This window comes from Oncorhynchus clarkii, chromosome 14, assembly GCF_045791955.1.
Source record: "Oncorhynchus clarkii lewisi isolate Uvic-CL-2024 chromosome 14, UVic_Ocla_1.0, whole genome shotgun sequence".
NCBI lineage: Eukaryota > Metazoa > Chordata > Actinopteri > Salmoniformes > Salmonidae > Oncorhynchus > Oncorhynchus clarkii.
Genome location: NC_092160.1, coordinates 29929719 through 29951723, shown reverse-complemented (window position 1 = coordinate 29951723; position 22005 = coordinate 29929719). Strand labels below are relative to the sequence as shown.

General features: G+C 39.5%; 1 protein-coding gene across 2 annotated transcripts in view; it reads right to left on the bottom strand.

The window, feature by feature from the left end:
- Positions 1-610: 610 nt before the first annotated feature.
- The window catches only part of LOC139366060 (transcription factor COE1-A-like), a 106786-nt gene continuing 85391 nt past the window's right edge, over positions 611-22005 (bottom strand). For both annotated transcript variants that reach the window (XM_071103147.1, XM_071103148.1), the window contains exons 13-16: positions 12049-12205; positions 11614-11793; positions 3226-3423; positions 611-846 (exon numbers count right to left, since the gene is read on the bottom strand). In XM_071103147.1, coding sequence (XP_070959248.1) covers positions 800-846; positions 3226-3423; positions 11614-11793; positions 12049-12205 — 582 coding nt within the window. In that variant the 3' untranslated portion in view covers positions 611-799. The remainder of the gene's footprint in view (positions 847-3225; positions 3424-11613; positions 11794-12048; positions 12206-22005) is intronic.

Here is a 22005-nt window from a genome sequence, read left to right as displayed (position 1 = left end):
TTTTCGAGGCTATACAGTGTTTGTTTACAGTTACTAAATGTAAACTGATACAAGACAGCTTAGTTACAACCCATGTTAACTCCTATCCAGTCATGTCAGAGCTATCTACTTACACAAACCCTTATAGCCAATCAGCTTCAGTGCTGTTTGTATGTGTCACAGTCTGTAGGAAGGCATACAATAGATCTTAAACATTATAACTTAAACATTATACCAATAAATATGCATACAAATAAATGCTTTTGTCATGAGGTCAGTAATATTGTCACTCAATTGTGATGTGGACACGGTCATGAGACATCTTACAGTCCTTCCTCAATTAAATTACATTCAATTCAGTTTGATTCAATTCAGTTCGATTAAATTCAGTTTGATTAAATTCAGTTTGATTCAATTCAGTTCGATTAAATTCAGTTTGATTAAATTCAGTTTGATTCAATTCAGTTTGATTCAATTCAGTTCGATTAAATTCAGTTTGATTAAATTCAGTTCGATTAAATTCAGTTTGATTCAATTCAGTTCGATTAAATTCAGTTTGATTAAATTCAATTTAATTAACCATATTATTCGACTCCAAGGTGTGTCTGAGAAGGTTCACAAATTCAAGGAAATGACATCAACAAATGTTATGTTTGTTGTTTTCTTCCTCCTTCTTCCTTCCAATGAGATTCCTTCTAGAAAGGCCTGAGTTGAACCATTTTGAGTTCAGTGTTCTGTTCAGGTCCAGAGGGTTGGAGTGTGACACAGGGACACAGGGACACGTCAGACATGTTCTCTCCCTGTCAACATTCCCAAATCCTCAACGTTCACAGATCTCCATGGATGGATCAATCATCCCGGGAATCACTGTTTGTGGGAAGAGAGGAAAAGGAGTGAGACAGAGACAGAGAGAAAGAGAGAGAGAGAAACACACAGAGAGAGGAAGGTCAGTCTGTGTTTCATCCGTCATCAGAACAGTCACATAACGGCAAATGTGTTCCAGCATCTGGTGTACAAAAATCTCTCTCTCTCTCTCTCTCAAACCCTACCTTAATCAACCTCTCCCCCTAACTTCCCTTATTCTCCCTCTCAAACCCTACCTTAATCAACCTCTCTCCTTACTTCCCTTATTCTCCCTCTCAAACCCTACCTTAATCAACCTCTCCCCTTAACTTCCCTTATTCTCCATCTCAAACCCTACCTTAATCAACCTCTCTCCTTACTTCCCTTATTCTCCCTCTCAAATCCTACCTTAATCAACCTCTCCCCTTAACTTCCCTTATTCTCCCTCTCAAACCCTACCTTAATCAACCTCTCCCTGTACTGCTCCACTCCACTAATTCTCTGCTTATGTCCTAAGTGTCTCCAGCTCTGTGGGATTAAAGAAGGAGCTGTGTGTGTGTGATTCTGTGTGTCTGTGTGTCTGAGCAGCACACCGATGGACAGGTAGCTGTGGTTAGCTGTCATCAACATGTAGAGAGGAAGAGAGAGAGGGAGGAGAGAGGAAGAGGAGAAAGGAGAGAGGAAGAGAGAGAGAGGAGAGAGGGAGAGAAGAGAGAGAAGAGAGGACGAAAAGAGAGAGGAGAGAGGGAGAGAGGAAGAGAGAGAGGGAGGAGAGAGGAGAAAGGAGAGAGGAAGAGAAGAGAAAGGGAGGGAGAGAGAGCACCTCTATCAATCTGTATGGACCTTCTGGTAGACTAAAGCAGTGGATAGACCTTATGGCAGACTAAAGCAGTGGATAGACCTTATGGCAGACTAAAGCAGTGGATAGACCTTATGGCAGACTAAAGCAGTGGATAGACCTTATGGCAGACTAAAGCAGTGGATAGACCTTATGGCAGACTAAAGCAGTGGATAGACCTTATGGCAGACTAAAGCAGTGGATAGACCTTATAGCAGACTAAAGCAGTGGATAGACCTTATGGCAGACTAAAGCAGTGGATAGACCTTATGGCAGACTAAAGCAGTGGATAGACCTTATAGCAGACTAAAGCAGTGGATAGACCTTATGGCAGACTAAAGCAGTGGATAGACCTTATGGCAGACTAAAGCAGTGGATAGACCTTATGGCAGACTAAAGCAGTGGATAGACCTTATGGCAGACTAAAGCAGTGGATAGACCTTATGGCAGACTAAAGCAGTGGATAGACCTTATGGCAGACTAAAGCAGTGGATAGACCTTATGGCAGACTAAAGCAGTGGATAGACCTTATGGCAGACTAAAGCAGTGGATAGACCTTATGGCAGACTAAAGCAGTGGATAGACACAAACCATAAAGCTATTTTCATCTAGCTTAGTATTAGCCACAACACACCACTGGCTTCCTCTGATCATATGAGAAACAACTGGACTAGAAGAAGACAAATACAGAGAAAGGGAAGTCCTGTGGACAAGGAAAGATGAGAAAAACCCCTGTGGAGAGGGAGTGATGGTGGATGGAGTGAACCAATATAATGAAGGGTTGATGGGTGATTACATGAAGAGAGAGAGAGCTAACATACTTCAGGAGAAGGATTGATGGGTGATTACATAAAGAGAGAGAGAGAGAGAGAGAGAGAGAGAGAGAGAGAGAGAGAGCTAACATACTTCAGGAGAAGGATTGATGGGTGATTACATGAAGAGAGAGAGAGAGCTAACATACTTCAGGAGAAGGTTTGATGGGTGATTACATGAAGAGAGAGAGAGCTAACATACTTCAGGAGAAGGATTGATGGGTGATTACATGAAGCGAGAGAGAGCTAACATACTTCAGGAGAAGGATTGATGGGTGATTACATGAAGCGAGAGAGAGCTAACATACTTCAGGAGAAGGATTGATGGGTGATTACATGAAGAGAGAGAGAGAGAGAGAGCTAACATACTTCAGGAGAAGGATTGATGGGTGATTAGATGAAGAGAGAGAGAGAGAGAGAGAGAGATAACATACTTCAGGAGAAGGCCAGACCCTGAAGAGAGCTGGAGGGGGAGTCCACGAAAGACTGATCTACTGGAGGGGAAAAGGGGAGGGGAGGGGAGAAGAGAGGGAGATAGAAAGAGGGGGGGAGAAGAAGACGAAGAGGGGAAATTGGGAGAGAAGGGTAAAGAAAACCACAGCATTATTATAAAAGGGGATGGGGGTATCAAGAGAGGTATAGAGTTGGCTTGACTCTAGCTAACTCACCAACAAGCCATAGACTAATTGGCTAACTTTCCATAGACTAATTACTGCCTCACTAACATGTTAACTAGCCAACATGCTAGCTTACCTTGCAGTCCGTTAGCAATAGCGCTGGTGCAGGTGAGTGGAGGGGAGGTCTGCGGCCGTACGACAGGGGCGAAGGCGCTCTTTTGTTTGACCGCAGCAGACACCATGTTGGCCGGAGAGAAGGAGAAGATGCCTGAAGAACTACTGCAATTTGAGGGAAGATTGGTGGTGGAGGCCATGATGGGACTGGAGGGAACGACTGGAGGAGAGAGAAAGATAGAGAGGAGGAGGGAGAGTGAGGAGGGAGGAGGAGAGAGAGTGAGAGGAGGGATAGGTAGGAGAGAGGGGGAGAGAGAGAGGAGGGATAGGTAGGAGAGAGGGAGAGGGAGAGGGAGAGAGGAGGGATAGGTAGGAGAGAGGGAGGGGGAGAGAGAGAAGGGGCAGGGAGAGAGAGAGAGAGAGGAGGGATAGGTAGGTGAGAGGGGGAGAGAGAGAGGGGGAGGGAGAGAGAGAGAGAGAGGGAGAGAGAGAGGAGGGATAGGTAGGAGAAAGGGCAGGGAGAGAGAGGGAGAGAGAGAAGGGGCAGGGAGGAGGGAGAGGATTGATGGGAAGGGCAGGAAAGAAAGGAGGAACGAGGAGGTTAGAGGCAGGATTAGAGAGAGGGACGGGAACAGAGGAAGGGGAGGTGAGAGGAACAGAAGGGGACTGGTCAACAGATGACAACAGGACTCAGTTCAGCTGTTATAGATCTTACAGACAACAGGACTCAGTTCAGCTGTTATAGGTCTTACAGACAACAGGACTCAGTCCAGCTGTTGTAGATCTTACAGACAACAGGACTCAGTTCAGCTGTTGTAGATCTTACAGACAACAGGACTCAGTTCAGCTGTTGTAGATCTTACAGACAACAGGACTCAGTTCAGCTGTTGTAGATCTTACAGACAACAGGACTCAGTTCAGCTGTTATAGATCTTACAGACAACAGGACTCAGTTCAGCTGTTATAGATCTTACAGACAACAGGACTCAGTTCAGCTGTTAAAGATCTTACAGACAACAGGACTCAGTTCAGCTGTTATAGATCTTACAGACAACAGGCCTCAGTTCAGCTGTTGTAGATCTTACAGACAACAGGACTCAGTTCAGCTGTTGTAGATCTTACAGACAACAGGACTCAGTTCAGCTGTTGTAGATCTTACAGACAACAGGACTCAGTTCAGCTGTTGTAGATCTTACAGATAAGCCAGTACACTGGGAACATTCTCAGAACATTAGCTAAGATTCTAGTTAAATTCTAGTTATGGCTTGAAGCAAATGTTCTCATAATACCAAACTGTCCAGTCAAGCTGATGATTATACAATGTTTTTATCAAACGTTCGCCTGATGTTGCAAAAAGATTGTTTCGTCTGCTCTTTAATGGTTCCCAGAATGTTTCATTAGGTTGTGCTAACAGCCTGGTGGGAACATCACAAAATATATCTTCCCAAAACACAAAAAAATGTCCAGTTATACGGTTGTCCAAATGGCTGACTATATAGTACACATGGCATCCTATATAGTACACATGGCTGACTATATAGTACACATGGCTGACTATATAGTACACATGGCTGACTATATAGTACACATGACATCCTATATAGTACACATGGCAGCCTATATAGTGCACATGATATCCTATATAGTACACATGGCTGACTATATAGTACACATGACATCCTATATAGTACACATGGCAGCCTATATAGTACACATGGCAGTCTATATAGTACACATGACATCCTATATAGTACACATGGCTGACTATATAGTACACATGACATCCTATATAGTACACATGTCAGCCTATATAGTACACATGATATCCTATATAGTACACATGGCTGACTATATAGTACACATGACATCCTATATAGTACACATGGCAGCCTATATAGTACAAATGGCAGCCTATATAGTACACATGACATCCTATATAGTACACATGGCAGCCTATATAGTACACATGGCAGCCTATATAGTACACATGATATCCTATATAGTACACATGGCAGCCTATATAGTACACATGATATCCTATATAGTACACATGGCTGACTATATAGTACACATGACATCCTATATAGTACACATGGCAGCCTATATAGTACACATGGCAGCCTATATAGTACACATGATATCCTATATAGTACACATGGCAGCCTATATAGTACACATGGCTGACTATATAGTACACATGACATCCTATATAGTACACATGGCTGACTACATAGTACACATGATATCCTATATAGTACACATGGCTGACTATATAGTACACATGGCTGACTATATAGTACACATGACATCCTATATAGTACACATGACAGCCTATATAGTACACATGACAGCCTATATAGTACACATGGCTGACTATATAGTACATATGACATCCTATATAGTACACATGCCATCCTATCTAGTACACATGGCTGACTATACAGTACACATGACATCCTATATAGTACACATGACATCCTATATAGTACACATGGCTGACTATATAGTACACATGATATCCTATATAGTACACATGACAGCCTATATAGTACACATGGCTGACTATATAGTACACATGACAGCCTATATAGTACACATGGCTGACTATATAGTACACATGACATCCTATATAGTACACATGACATCCTATATAGTACACATGGCTGACTATATAGTACACATGATATCCTATATAGTACACATGACATCCTATATAGTACACATGACATCCTATATAGTACACATGGCAGCCTATATAGTACACATGACAGTCTATATAGTACACATGACAGTCTATATAGTACACATGACATCCTATATAGTACACATGGCTGACTATATAGTACACATGACATCCTATATAGTACACATGGCAGCCTATATAGTACACATGATATCATATATAGTACACATGGCTGACTATATAGTACACATGACATCCTATATAGTACACATGGCAGCCTATATAGTACAAATGGCAGCCTATATAGTACACATGACATCCTATATAGTACACATGGCAGCCTATATAGTACACATGGCAGCCTATATAGTACACATGATATCCTATATAGTACACATGGCAGCCTATATAGTACGCATGACATCCTATATAGTACACATGGCTGACTATATAGTACACATGATATCCTATATAGTACACATGACATCCTATATAGTACACATGACATCCTATATAGTACACATGGCAGCCTATATAGTACACATGACAGTCTATATAGTACACATGACAGTCTATATAGTACACATGACATCCTATATAGTACACATGGCTGACTATATAGTACACATGACATCCTATATAGTACACATGGCAGCCTATATAGTACACATGATATCCTATATAGTACACATGGCTGACTATATAGTACACATGACATCCTATATAGTACACATGGCAGCCTATATAGTACAAATGGCAGCCTATATAGTACACATGACATCCTATATAGTACACATGGCAGCCTATATAGTACACATGGCAGCCTATATAGTACACATGATATCCTATATAGTACTCATGGCAGCCTATATAGTACACATGATATCCTATATAGTACACATGGCTGACTATATAGTACACATGACATCCTATATAGTACACATGGCAGCCTATATAGTACACATGGCAGCCTATATAGTACACATGATATCCTATATAGTACACATGGCAGCCTATATAGTACACATGGCTGACTATATAGTACACATGGCTGACTATATAGTACACATGGCTGACTATATAGTACACATGACATCCTATATAGTACACATGACAGCCTATATAGTACACATGACAGCCTATATAGTACACATGGCTGACTATATACTACACATGACATCCTATATGGTACACATGACATCCTATATAGTACACATGGCTGACTATATAGTACACATGATATCCTATATAGTACACATGACAGCCTATATAGTACACATGGCTGACTATATAGTACATATGACATCCTATATAGTACACATGACATCCTATCTAGTACACATGGCTGACTATATAGTACACATGACATCCTATATAGTACACATGACATCCTATATAGTACACATGGCTGACTATATAGTACACATGATATCCTATATAGTACACATGACAGCCTATATAGTACACATGGCTGACTATATAGTACACATGATATCCTATATAGTACACATGGCTGACTATATAGTACACATGACATCCTATAAAGTACACATGGCAGCCTATATAGTACACATGGCAGCCTATATAGTACACATGATATCCTATATAGTACACATGGCAGCCTATATAGTACACATGGCTGACTATATAGTACACATGACATCCTATATAGTACACATGACAGCCTATATAGTACACATGATATCCTATATAGTACACATGACAGCCTATATAGTACACATGGCTGACTATATAGTACACATGACAGCCTATATAGTACACATGGCTGACTATATAGTACACATGACATCCTATATAGTACACATGACAGCCTATATAGTACACATGACAGCCTATATAGTACACATGGCTGACTATATAGTACATATGACATCCTATATAGTACACATGACATCCTATCTAGTACACATGGCTGACTATATAGTACACATGACATCCTATATAGTACACATGACATCCTATATAGTACACATGGCTGACTATATTGTACACATGATATCCTATATAGTACACATGACAGCCTATATAGTACACATGGCTGACTATATAGTACACATGACAGCCTATATAGTACACATGGCTGACTATATAGTACACATGACATCCTATATATAGTACACATGACATCCTATATAGTACACATGGCTGACTATATAGTACACATGATATCCTATATAGTACACATGACATCCTATATAGTACACATGACATCCTATATAGTACACATGACATCCTATATAGTACACATGGCAGCCTATATAGTACACATGACAGTCTATATAGTACACATGACATCCTATATAGTACACATGGCTGACTATATAGTACACATGACATCCTATATAGTACACATGGCAGCCTATATATTACACATTATATCCTATATAGTACACATGGCTGACTATATAGTACACATGAAATCCTATATAGTACACATGGCAGCCTATATAGTACAAATGGCAGCCTATATAGTACACATGACATCCTATATAGTACACATGGCAGCATATATAGTACACATGGCAGCCTATATAGTACACATGATATCCTATATAGTACACATGGCAGCCTATATAGTACACATGATATCCTATAAAGTACACATGGCTGACTATATAGTACACATGACATCCTATATAGTACACATGGCAGCCTATATAGTACACATGGCAGCCTATATAGTACACATGATATCCTATATAGTACACATGGCAGCCTATATAGTACACATGGCTGACTATATAGTACACATGGCTGACTATATAGTACACATGGCTGACTATATAGTACACATGACATCCTATATAGTACACATGACAGCCAATATAGTACACATGACAGCCTATATAGTACACATGGCTGACTATATAGTACACACGACATCCTATATAGTACACATGACAGCCTATATAGTACACATGGCTGACTATATAGTACACATGACATCCTATATAGTACACATGACATCCTATATAGTACACATGGCTGACTATATAGTACACATGATATCCTATATAGTACACATGACAGCCTATATAGTACACATGGCTGACTATATAGTACACATGACATCCTATATAGTACACATGACATCCTATATAGTACACATGGCTGACTATATAGTACACATGACAGCCTATATAGAACACATGGCTGACTATATAGTACAAATGACATCCTATATAGTACACATGACATCCTATATAGTACACATGGCTGACTATATAGTACACATGATATCCTATATAGTACACATGACATCCTATATAGTACACATGACATCCTATATAGTACACATGACAGCCTATATAGTACACATGGCTGACTATATAGTACACATGGCAGTCTATATAGTACACATGACAGCCTATATAGTACACATGGCTGACTATATAGTACACATGACAGCCTATATAGTACACATGACATCCTATATAGTACACATGGCTGACTATATAGTACACATGACATCCTATATAGTACACATGACAGCCTATATAGTACACATGGCTGACTATATAGTACACATGACAACCTATATAGTACACATGGCTGACTATATAGTACACATGACATCCTATATAGTACACATGACAGCCTATATAGTACACATGGCTGACTATATAGTACACATGACAACCTATATAGTACACATGACAGCCTATATAGTACACATGACATCCTATATAGTACACATGGCTGACTATATAGTACACATGACAGCCTATATAGTACACATGACATCCTATATAGTACACATGACAGCCTATATAGTACACATGTCTGACTATATAGTACACATGACAGCCTATATAGTACACATGACAGCCTATATAGTACACATGACAGCCTATATAGTACACATGGCTGACTATATAGTACACATGACATCCTATATAGTACACATGACAGCCTATATAGTACACATGATATCCTATATAGTACACATGACAGCCTATATAGTACACATGGCTGACTATATAGTACACATGACAGCCTATATAGTACACATGACAGCCTATATAGTACACATGACAGCCTATATAGTACACATGGCTGACTATATAGTACACATGACATCCTATATAGTACACATGACAGCCTATATAGTACACATGACATCCTATAGAGTACACATGACAGCCTATATAGTACACATGGCTGACTATATAGTACACATGACAACCTATATAGTACACATGGCTGACTATATAGTACACATGACATCCTATATAGTACACATGACAGCCTATATAGTACACATGGCTGACTATATAGTACACATGACAACCTATATAGTACACATGACAGCCTATATAGTACACATGACATCCTATATAGTACACATGGCTGACTATATAGTACACATGACAGCCTATATAGTACACATGACATCCTATATAGTACACATGACAGCCTATATAGTACACATGTCTGACTATATAGTACACATGACAGCCTATATAGTACACATGACAGCCTATATAGTACACATGGCTGACTATATAGTACACATGACATCCTATATAGTACACATGACAGCCTATATAGTACACATGATATCCTATATAGTACACATGACAGCCTATATAGTACACATGGCTGACTATATAGTACACATGACAGCCTATATAGTACACATGACAGCCTATATAGTACACATGACAGCCTATATAGTACACATGGCTGACTATATAGTACACATGACATCCTATATAGTACACATGACAGCCTATATAGTACACATGATATCCTATATAGTACACATGACAGCCTATATAGTACACATGGCTGACTATATAGTACACATGACAGTCTATATAGTACACATGACATCCTATATAGTACACATGACATCCTATATAGTACACATGGCAGCCTATATAGTACACATGACAGCCTATATAGTACACATGACAACCTATATAGTGCTCTACCTTTGACCAGGCCACATAGGGCAGTATGTAGGCAATAGAGTGCCATTTTGAAGGAAGGAGGTCTAACACATCATTTAATGACAACTGGAAGTAGTAAGCCGGCCAGCAGGAAGGTATTGATCAAAAGTGTCTGCATTGTGTGTGTGTGTGTGTGTGTGTGTGTGTGTGTGTGTGTGTGTGTGTGTGTGTGTGTGTGTGTGTGTGTGTGTGTGTGTGTGTGTGTGTGTGTGTGTGTGTGTGTGTGTTTGATTGAAAGAGTCTGCTGTCATCGATGGTCCATTTGAGCATGTTAAAATACGTGTTAACATTCAAGAGAATTAAAGAGCAGGGATTGAATTGCTTCTCCTGCAATTAGTTTATTTATTTAATTAAGCGTCTTTAATGTAGGGGGGAGGAGGAAAGATAATGGGAATAGCCATTATAGACAGCTGGGGGAGGAGGAGAGAGAATGAGAACAGCCATTATAGACAGCTGGGGGAGGAGGAGAGAGAATGAGAACAGCCATTATAGACAGCTGGGGGAGGAGGAGAGAGAATGAGAACAGCCATTATAGACATAAAGGACGCTCTTAAAGAAACCAATTGTCTTTCACCGCCCCTTTCTTTTTCATTGTACATTTCTCTCACCTATAGCTCTCTCTTTTTATCCTAGGGCATAGCATGTAGGGCACAGGGTATAGTGTGGAGTGTTCATTGTGGCACTCAATGGTATAGGGTACATAGTGTGGAGGTTTTAGTGTGTGATGTGGACAGTGTAGTGTGGTACTCACTAGCGTAGGGTGAGTTGGCGGCTGACCCGTTGAGGAAGTTGGGTGAGGTTCCTAGCGTGGTCATGCCAGAGTCAGTGTAGCCGTTCATGCTAGTGGAAACAGAGCTGTAGCTGGTCTGCTGTGGAGTGGTGCTGGGGACATAACCATGAGGAGATGCACTGCTGCTACTCCTACTGTAACCTAGAGGTAGGGAGGGAGAGGGGAGACAGGGGAGGGAGGAGAGAGAGCGAGAGAGGAGGGGGGAGAGAGTGATACAGAGAGGAGGTCGGGATGGGGGGGAAGATAGAGGAGAGAGAAAGAGAGAATTATGAAAGAGAGAGATAAATAAAGAGAAAAAAGAGAGAGAGAATGAGACAAAAATATAAAACAGTTATAAGTAGTTTTCATACATTACACAAAACCATTTAACTTCCTGGTTCCTATGTTTTGGCTCACCCTGATTGGCTGTCTGTGTGACCTCTGACCCGGGGAAGGAGTTGACGGCCATCATGCTGGCGTGGACGGAGCCGCTGCCTAACAGCTGGTTGTGGCCGCGTGGCACCGTCGTATACAACACCTCTGCCATATCAGCTGCCCGCTTCAAAATCATCTCCTGACAGAGAGAGAGAGGCATGTCAGATTCCATTTAATGGAATAGAAAATAATATAATTAAATGCACTAAAGTTATTCTATAAGGCTGAGTTGTTTATTTTCTTCTAACTACGTCTCTCAAAAAGTGCAGTGTGTAAAGTCAGAACAGTCACTGCCTGTCACCAAGGGAGTACCCCAAGGCTTGATCCTAGGCCCCACCCTCTTCTCAATTTACATCAGCAACATAGCTCAGGCAGTAGGAAGCTCTCTCATCCATTTATATGCAGATGATACAGTCCTATATGCAGCAGAACCCTCCCTGGATTTTATTTTAAACGCTCCACAACAAAGCTTTCTTAGTGTCCAAGTTTTCTCTACCCTTAACCTTGTTCTGAACACCTCCAAAACAAAGGTCATGTGGTTTGGTAAGAAGAATGCCCCTCTCCCCACAGGTGTGATTACTACCTCTGAGGGTTTAGAGCTTGAGGTAGTCACCTCATACATGTTCTTGAGAGTATGGCTAGATAGTACCCTGTCCTTCTCTCAGCACATATCCAAGCTGCATGCTAAGGTTAAATAAAGACAGTCTCCAAAGCACACACATCACTCCTCTTTTCAGTTCGCTGCAGCTAGCGACTGGAACGAGCTGGTCAGTTTTATCTCTACATTCAAAGACTCAGTCATGGACAGTCTTACTGACAGTTGTGGCTGCTTCGCGTGATGTATTGTTGTCTCTACCTTTTTGCCCTTTGTGCTGTTGTCTGTGCCTAACAATGTTTGTACCATGCTGTGTTGTCATGTGTTGATGCCATGTTTTGTTGCTACCATGTTGTGGTGTTGTCTTAGGTCTCTCTTTAAATCAAATCAAACTGTATTTTCCACATGCGCCGAACACAACAAGTGTAGACCTTACCGTGAAATGCTGACTTACAAGCCCTTAACCAACAGTGCAGTTCAAGAAGAAGAAGATACTTACCAAGTAGACTAAGATAAGAAGTAATAATAAAAAGTAACACAATAAGAATAACAATAACGAGGCTCTATACAGGGGGCACCGGTACACCGGTAATCTGTACATGTAGGTGGGGGTGAACTGACTATGCATAGGTAACAAACGAACAGCTAAAAGAGAAGGAAGATGGCGGACTGGACGTAGTTATGTAGAGCACCTCAAGATAAAAACGTAATATTCAAAATCGGTAAATTAGATTAAATATTAGCACTACACAATCTGGTGGGTGATAACCTTCAATCTGGATAATAACACAAAACAAATCTTAAGACTAGAGAAATTTATCGACAAATATTACGAAAACAAGCAACACCCAAACATGACGGAGAGTAAGACAGGGGAACCTATTTCAAAACTAAAGACACAATTTAATATTTTCACCACCGGGAATGGTAAAGGTCGAAACCGATCTGTTAAAATCAATAAATGACAAATTGGGTTTACTTGAACTAGTCAGTAAGGATATAAAAGAGTTGAGTAATGAAAAAGCTGCGACAGTGGAGAAAGACACAAACAAGCTAAAAGGGACAGTCAATCAGATTAAAACCGAAGTGAATGATCTTAAAAAGGAGAATACCGTTCTGAGAGAAGCCTTACTGGACATACAGACTAGATCCATGAGAGAGAATCTGGTACTTACAGGTATCCAAGAGAAAGGAGAAGTTCCTGAATATGTAGTTAGAGAGTTCATCCTTACAGCGTTTCAGATTCCAAGCAAAGCTATCGACAAAATCCAACTCAAACATATACACCGCTTCGGACAGAGAGGGCAGAGGTATGAACGCCCAATCGTTGCCAAATTTGCTTTCTTTAAAGATAAAATAATGGTTAAAAGCCTGAGTAAAAGACTTGTTGGCACAAAAATTGCCATGAGTGACCAGTTCCCGAAGGAAATTGCAGAACGGCGTAAAGTTCTGTATCCAATTTAAGGAAAATAGATGAAAAGGGAAACGAGTAGCTCTCGTCGTTGATAAACTATATATTGATAATCAGTTGTTCAGAGACACAAAGGCTACTCCATGGCTGTTTTAAAAATGGCAAAGTTCTTATAGACGAGGAAAATAATGAAACACAATTCTAGCCCGGTTATGGATTGTAATAATACAACATAAAACACAGATTTTCTATATACAGTGCCTTGCGAAAGTATTCGGCCCCCTTGAACTTTGCGACCTTTTGCCACATTTCAGGCTTCAAACATAAAGATATAAAACTGTATTTTTTTGTGAAGAATCAACAACAAGTGGGACACAATCATGAAGTGGAACGACATTTATTGGATATTTCAAACTTTTTTAACAAATCAAAAACTGAAAAATTGGGCGTGCAAAATTATTCAGCCCCTTTACTTTCAGTGCAGCAAACTCTCTCCAGAAGTTCAGTGAGGATCTCTGAATGATCCAATGTTGACCTAAATGACTAATGATGATAAATACAATCCACCTGTGTGTAATCAAGTCTCCGTATAAATGCACCTGCACTGTGATAGTCTCAGAGGTCCGTTAAAAGCGCAGAGAGCATCATGAAGAACAAGGAACACACCAGGCAGGTCCGAGATACTGTTGTGAAGAAGTTTAAAGCCGGATTTGGATACAAAAACATTTCCCAAGCTTTAAACATCCCAAGGAGCACTGTGCAAGCGATAATATTGAAATGGAAGGAGTATCAGACCACTGCAAATCTACCAAGACCTGGCCGTCCCTCTAAACTTTCAGCTCATACAAGGAGAAGACTGATAAGAGATGCAGCCAAGAGGCCCATGATCACTCTGGAGGTGGGAGACTCTGTCCATAGGACAACAATCAGTCGTATATTGCACAAATCTGGCCTTTATGGAAGAGTGGCAAGAAGAAAGCCATTTCTTAAAGATATCCATAAAAAGTGTTGTTTAAAGTTTGCCACAAGCCACCTGGGAGACACACCAAACATGTGGAAGAAGGTGCTCTGGTCAGATGAAACCAAAATTGAACTTTTTGGCAACAATGCAAAACGTTATGTTTGGCGTAAAAGCAACACAGCTCATCACCCTGAACACACCATCCCCACTGTCAAACATGGTGGTGGCAGCATCATGGTTTGGGCCTGCTTTTCTTCAGCAGGGACAGGGAAGATGGTTAAAATTGATGGGAAGATAGATGGAGCCAAATACAGGACCATTCTGGAAGAAAACCTGATGGAGTCTGCAAAAGACCTGAGACTGGGACGGAGATTTGCCTTCCAACAAGACAATGATTCAAAACATAAAGCAAAATCTACAATGGAATGGTTCAAAAATAAACATATCCAGGTGTTAGAATGGCCAAGTCAAAGTCCAGACCTGAATCCAATCGAGAATCTGTGGAAAGAATTGAAAACTGCTGTTCACAAATGCTCTCCATCCAACCTCACTGAGCTCGAGCTGTTTTGCAAGGAGGAATGGGAAAAAATGTCAGTCTCTCGATGTGCAAAACTGATAGAGACATACCCCAAGCGACTTACAGCTGTAATCGCAGCAAAAGGTGGCGCTACAAAGTATTAACTTAAGGGGGCTGAATAAATTTGCACGCCTAATTTTTCAGTTTTTGATTTGTTAAAAAAGTTTGAAATATCCAATAAATGTCGTTCCACTTCATGATTGTGTCCCACTTGTTGTTGATTCTTCACAAAAAAATACAGTTTTATATCTTTATGTTTGAAGCCTGAAATGTGGCAAAAGGTCGCAAAGTTCAAGGGGGCCGAATACTTTCGCAAGGCACTGTATCTTCAAATATAACTAATTGGAACACAAAAGCACTAATTCAACATGGTGAAGATAAAAACAGAGTAAACAGAAGGCACAGTATGTGTGGTGTGTGTTTGTTTATGTTTGGGAAGTGTGCCGTTGAGTGAGAAAGGAAATGGTTGCATATCTCAGAACAAATGTATTGCTGTGAGCGGGGGTGTGAGAGAGCTTTCAATGTTGTTCAGATGATGGATATACTTTTATATAATTAATTATATGTCTTATTTATTTAATTATTGTCCTATCATGGTGGAACAGCATTTTAAAATAAATTATACATTTAACTTATTTATTGTCCTATAATGGGGAACTACATTTTTTTAACGAATTATACATCTAATTGATTTATTTATGGTCCTATATTGATGGAACGGTCCACAACCCTATACCCTAGACACCCACCTGAATGACCCAGATACTAAGGAGAAGTCCCTAACTGTTTTATGGGCCTGCTGTAAGTGGTCTGTATGCAGCCAAAATGCGGTCAGAGACCAAGAGCAGCACTGCCCCCTCAAGATTCTGAGCCTGCCTGGCAGGGTTGGTCCTGCAAAGCCAAAGCCCCCTAAAGGGAGAGCATACTATACAAGGAAATTCTCAAAGCTGCTAATGTGAACCTTGACGACCTTGTACCTAGCCGGTGGGGATTCCGGTGGGGTGCCTCCACCCAGGCAGTGGCAGTGCTGGAAACACTAGCTGCAGTAACCCATGGGGAGGGGGTCACACTCGGACATTCAGAGAGGGGGTATATTATTGTGGCCCTGGTGGCACAAAATCAAAAGTCTGACTGCATGGAGATGCTTGGGAATATGGTCACTACGGGGGACCGTGTTGTGGGCGTTTCTGGGGAAAGGGGTACATCTGACAACCATCGTCTAGGACGTGACCATGGTTAATAAAATATACCCATTTCTGACCATTTTTTTGCACAGTTTTGCAGGCCTTCTCATACAGCTGCAACTGTATGTGCATTCATATATCAATACCTTTCTTGAGTTGTGCTCTGGAATGGTACAACTGTTGAGAATCTAAGTCTATGGTTATGTGGGGTAAAGGGGTTGAGTGTGTATGAGTGTGTATGAGTGTGTGGGTGTATGTGTGTATGAGTGAGTATGAGTGTGCATGAGTGTGTGGGTGTATGGGTGTATCCCACAACTGTTGCGAGGGAGCAAAAGATGTTAGGGACAATATAGGATGATTCACAATAATTGTTTGCTAATATAATAGCTTGCAATAATGTAATTTTGGTAATGGCGAGACTGGTGAGAGGTAAAAATCCTTTGCATAAATTGCCTACATTAATACAAATATTAATTGCTAATTATGGAAACTAAGATAAACAGGATTTTTAAAATATGTATATATTTTTTTGATGGCTATTTATCAAACAAATGGAGGTGATGACGATGGAAATGCATTTGGTGGTTGATCTACTTCTGTTCTGTAAATGACTGTTAGGTCCGTCGTCGGTATGAGACCAAAGCGCAGCGTGGAAAGTGTACATCTTCTTTATTTAGAACGAACACCCACAAACAACTAAAGATAAACGGCTATACAGCTACTGTGCAAAAACAAGATCCCACAAACTCAGGCGGAAGACAGGCTGCCTAAGTATGATTCCCAATCAGAGACAACGATAGACAGCTGCCTATGATTGGGGACCATACCCAGCCAACAAATAAATAGAAAACTAGAATGCCCACCCACATCACACCCTGACCTAACCAAAGAGAGAAATAAAAAGGCTCTCTAAGGTCAGGGCGTGACAATAACACTGTGTGCTCTTTTCGAAGGATGGATCCCAGTCTCTTCAGGGCCTTGGGACCCGGGGGCTCGGAGGTGGTCTGTCGGGCATTGGGATGATATTGGACTCGGGATGAGGAGGGCTTTTAGCGGGTGGAATAGTGGGGACCAATTGGAGGTTTACTTAGTAGCAATGCAAATATCATGGTACAGCTATATAGACACTCAATCATCATGTTACTGTTTAATGGTACGTTTACAAACATATATTTTGATAAATAGAATTGAAAGTTGTGTCTCATTATAGTAAATGGTGAAATAAGTATAGCCAGTTTTAATTGTAATTGGTTAGCAGATAATACGAAAAGATGATCAGTATTTACCTGGCTAAAAGATAAGGAATATATTATCTATTACTTACAGTAAACTCATTCAACAGTTTAGATTAAGTTTTGTGGATAAAGGACTGGGGGGGTGAAATATATTTATCCCGTGGGCAAAGACATTCAAAAGGGATGATGGTTTTAATTAACAATAATTTTGATCCAAATGTGCAAATTGTCCAAACAGATCATCAAGGTAGATGGATGATTTTAAATATGTTATCGGACAATAAACAGATATGGCTTATTAACCTATACGGTCCAAATATTGATGATCCAAGCTTCTTTGAAAATATATATAAGAATGTATCAACTCTACAAGCAACACTAGACTCTATTATTATGGTGGGAGATTTTAATACAGTCTTAAATACCTCTATGGACCGGAAAGGAAATCACATTACAAACTATCACCCTCAGGCACTTAAGGAAATCACACTACAAACTATCACCCTCAGGCACTTAAGGAAATCACACTACAAACTATCACCCTCAGGCACTTAAGGAAATGATGATGAATGTCATGGATATATTGGAATTAGTGGATATATGGAGGCTTAAATACCCTGACCTAGTGAGATATACATGGAGGTTTAATACCCTGACCTAGTGAGATATACATGGAGGTTTAATACCCTGACCTAGTGAGATATACATGGAGGTTTAATACCCTGACCTAGTGATATATACATGGAGGTTTAATACCCTGACCTAGTGAGATATACATGGAGGTTTAATACCCTGACCTAGTGAGATATACATGGAGGTTTAATACCCTGACCTAGTGAGATATACATGGAGGTTTAATACCCTGACCTAGTGAGATATACATGGAGGTTTAATACCCTGACCTAGTGATATATACATGGAGGTTTAATACCCTGACCTAGTGAGATATACATGGAGGTTTAATACCCTGACCTAGTGAGATATACATGGAGGTTTAATACCCTGACCTAGTGAGATATACATGGAGGTTTAATAACTTGACCTAGTGAGATATACATGGAGGTTTAATACCCTGACCTAGTGAGATATACATGGAGGTTTAATACCCTGACCTAGTGAGATATACATGGAGGTTTAATACCCTGACCTAGTGAGATATACATGGAGGTTTAATAACCTGACCTAGTGAGATATACATGGAGGTTTAATACCCTGACCTAGTGAGACATACATGGAGGTTTAATACCCTGACCTAGTGAGATATACATGGAGGTTTAATAACCTGACCTAGTGAGATATACATGGAGGTTTAATACCCTGACCTAGTGAGACATACATGGAGGTTTAATACCCTGACCTAGTGAGATATACATGGAGGTTTAATACCCTGACCTAGTGAGTTATACATGGAGGTTTAATACCCTGACCTAGTGAGATATACATGGAGGTTTAATACCCTGACCTAGTGAGACATACATGGAGGTTTAATACCCTGACCTAGTGAGATATACATGGAGGTTTAATACCCTGACCTAGTGAGACATACATGGCGGAGGCTTAATCAAGCTAGTCCTCTTGATTACTTTCTTATGTCATTCTCTCTGGCACCAAAACTTTAAAAAGTGTTGATAGGGGACCGAATGCGGTCGGATCATCACATAATTATATTACTCTTACAGAATTTCCACGTGGGCGAGGATATTGGAAATTTTATCAAAGCCTACTTGATGAAAAATGAAAAACCATAATTTGCAAATAAATTCATTAAAAATCATACAATGTGATTTTCTGGATGTTTTTTTCATTTTGTCTGTCATAGTTGAAGTGTACCTATGATGAAAATTACAGGCCTCTCTCATCTTTTTAAGTAGGAGAACTTTCACAATTGGTGGCTGACTAAATACTTTTTTTTGCCCCACTGTAGGTACAGCAGATCCCCTTATTGTATGGGACACTTATAAATGTGCCTTTAGAGGCCATGCAATTCAGTATTCATCTATAAAACAAAAGCAATTTAGATTAAAAGAGTCCATATTAACAAAGGAAATTGAAGGACAAACAGTACAGTTAGATTGCAAAAACAACTGTTCCATAGAGACAGAATAAGTTAAAGGAAAAACAAAAAGAAATGGAAGAACTTATTAAAGAAAGATCCAGTGTAATATATTCTAAAAATAAAGCAAACTGGATGGAATATGGGGAAAAATGCACCAAATTATTTTTCAATCTTCAATGTAGAAAATCTACCAATTTGTTTTTATAGAAACTTGTTACAAATGATGGAGTCAAGCATGTATCACCAAATGATATTTTAAAAGAGGAAGTAAAGTACTTTAAGAATATGTTTTAGTTTCAATCTCCTCCATCTCCACTAACCGAAGCTAATTGTATGGATTTTTTCCTAATAATAATGTAAAATTAACATCTATACAGGAAGACTCATGTGAAAACCAAATTACAGAGGAGGAACTTCTTGATGCAATTAAAGCCTTTAAGGCTGGGAAAACTCCAGGGCTGGATGGCATATATTCCAGTGGAAGTATACCAAACTTTTGTTGATATACTCAGAGGACCATTATTAGCATGTTTTAACCACTCCTATATAAACAGTAGATTATCGGACACGCAACAAGATGGTCTGATATTATTATTACTGAAACAGGACCAAGTGGTATATATAAAGATCCAGTCCATTTAAAAAGATGGAGGCCTCTTCCACTTCAGTGTTGTGATGCAAAAATGATAGCTAGCGCATAGAATTGAAAAAGTATTGTCAGATATTATTGATCTTAATCAGACAGGTTTCTTACATGGATGACACATTGGAGATAATATAAGACAAGTACTGGAAACAATAGAATACTATGAAATATCGGTGACACCAGGACTGGTTTTCATAGCTGATTTTGATAAGGCTTCTGATAAAGTATGACTGGAGTTTATATATAAATGCCTAGAATATTTCAATTTTGGGAATCTCTTTTAAAATGGGTTAAAGATATGTATAGTAAGCCTAGGTGTAAAATAGTAAATAATGGCTACATCTGAGAATGTTTTAAACTGTCAAGAGGAGTAAAACAAGGTTGTCCACTATCGGCATATATATATATATATATATATTATTTCCATTGAAATGTTAGCTGTTAAAATTAGATCCAACAATAATATTAAGGGATTATAAATCCGTGGTTTAAAAACAAAGGTGTCATTGTATGCTGATGATACATGTTTTCTTTTAAAACCACAATTAGAATCCCTCCACAGCATCACAGAGGATCAAGATACTTTTGTTAACCTCTCTGGATTAAAACCAAATTATGATATTACATATCGGATCACTAAAAAAAATGCTAATTTTACATTACCGTGTAGTTTACCAATAAAATGGTCTGACGGGGATGTGGACATACTCGGAATAGAAATCCCAAGAGAAATACATTATCTCACTCCAATAGTTTTTATAGAAAGTTAGCAAAAATAGATAAGATCTTGCTACCATGGAAAATAAAATACTTGTCTATTTGTGGAAAATCAATGAACTCTTCATTCATATCACAGTTTACCTATTTGCATATGGTTTTGCCTACATCTAGTGACCTGCTTTTTAAATTATATGAACAAAAAATATTCAATTTTATTTGGAATGGCAAGCCAGAAAAATTAAAAGGGCCTATTTATATAATGAATATGAATTTGGATGGCAGAAATGATTCAATATTAAAGCACCTCTCACTAAAGGCATGTAGACTTACATCCAAACTGGTTTTCTAGTAAATTGGTAGGAATGTCTCACCCCATGTTCAAGAATGGCATTTTTTCCTTTATTCTGATTACACCTGCTCACTTTCAGTTGTTTGAAAAGTCTCCAAAATATCGTTATTTTTTAAACAAGCCTTAGAAAGTTGGTTGCAATTCCAGTTTAATCCACCTGAAAAGACAGAACAAAATAAGACAGCAAATATTATTGTTAAACTCA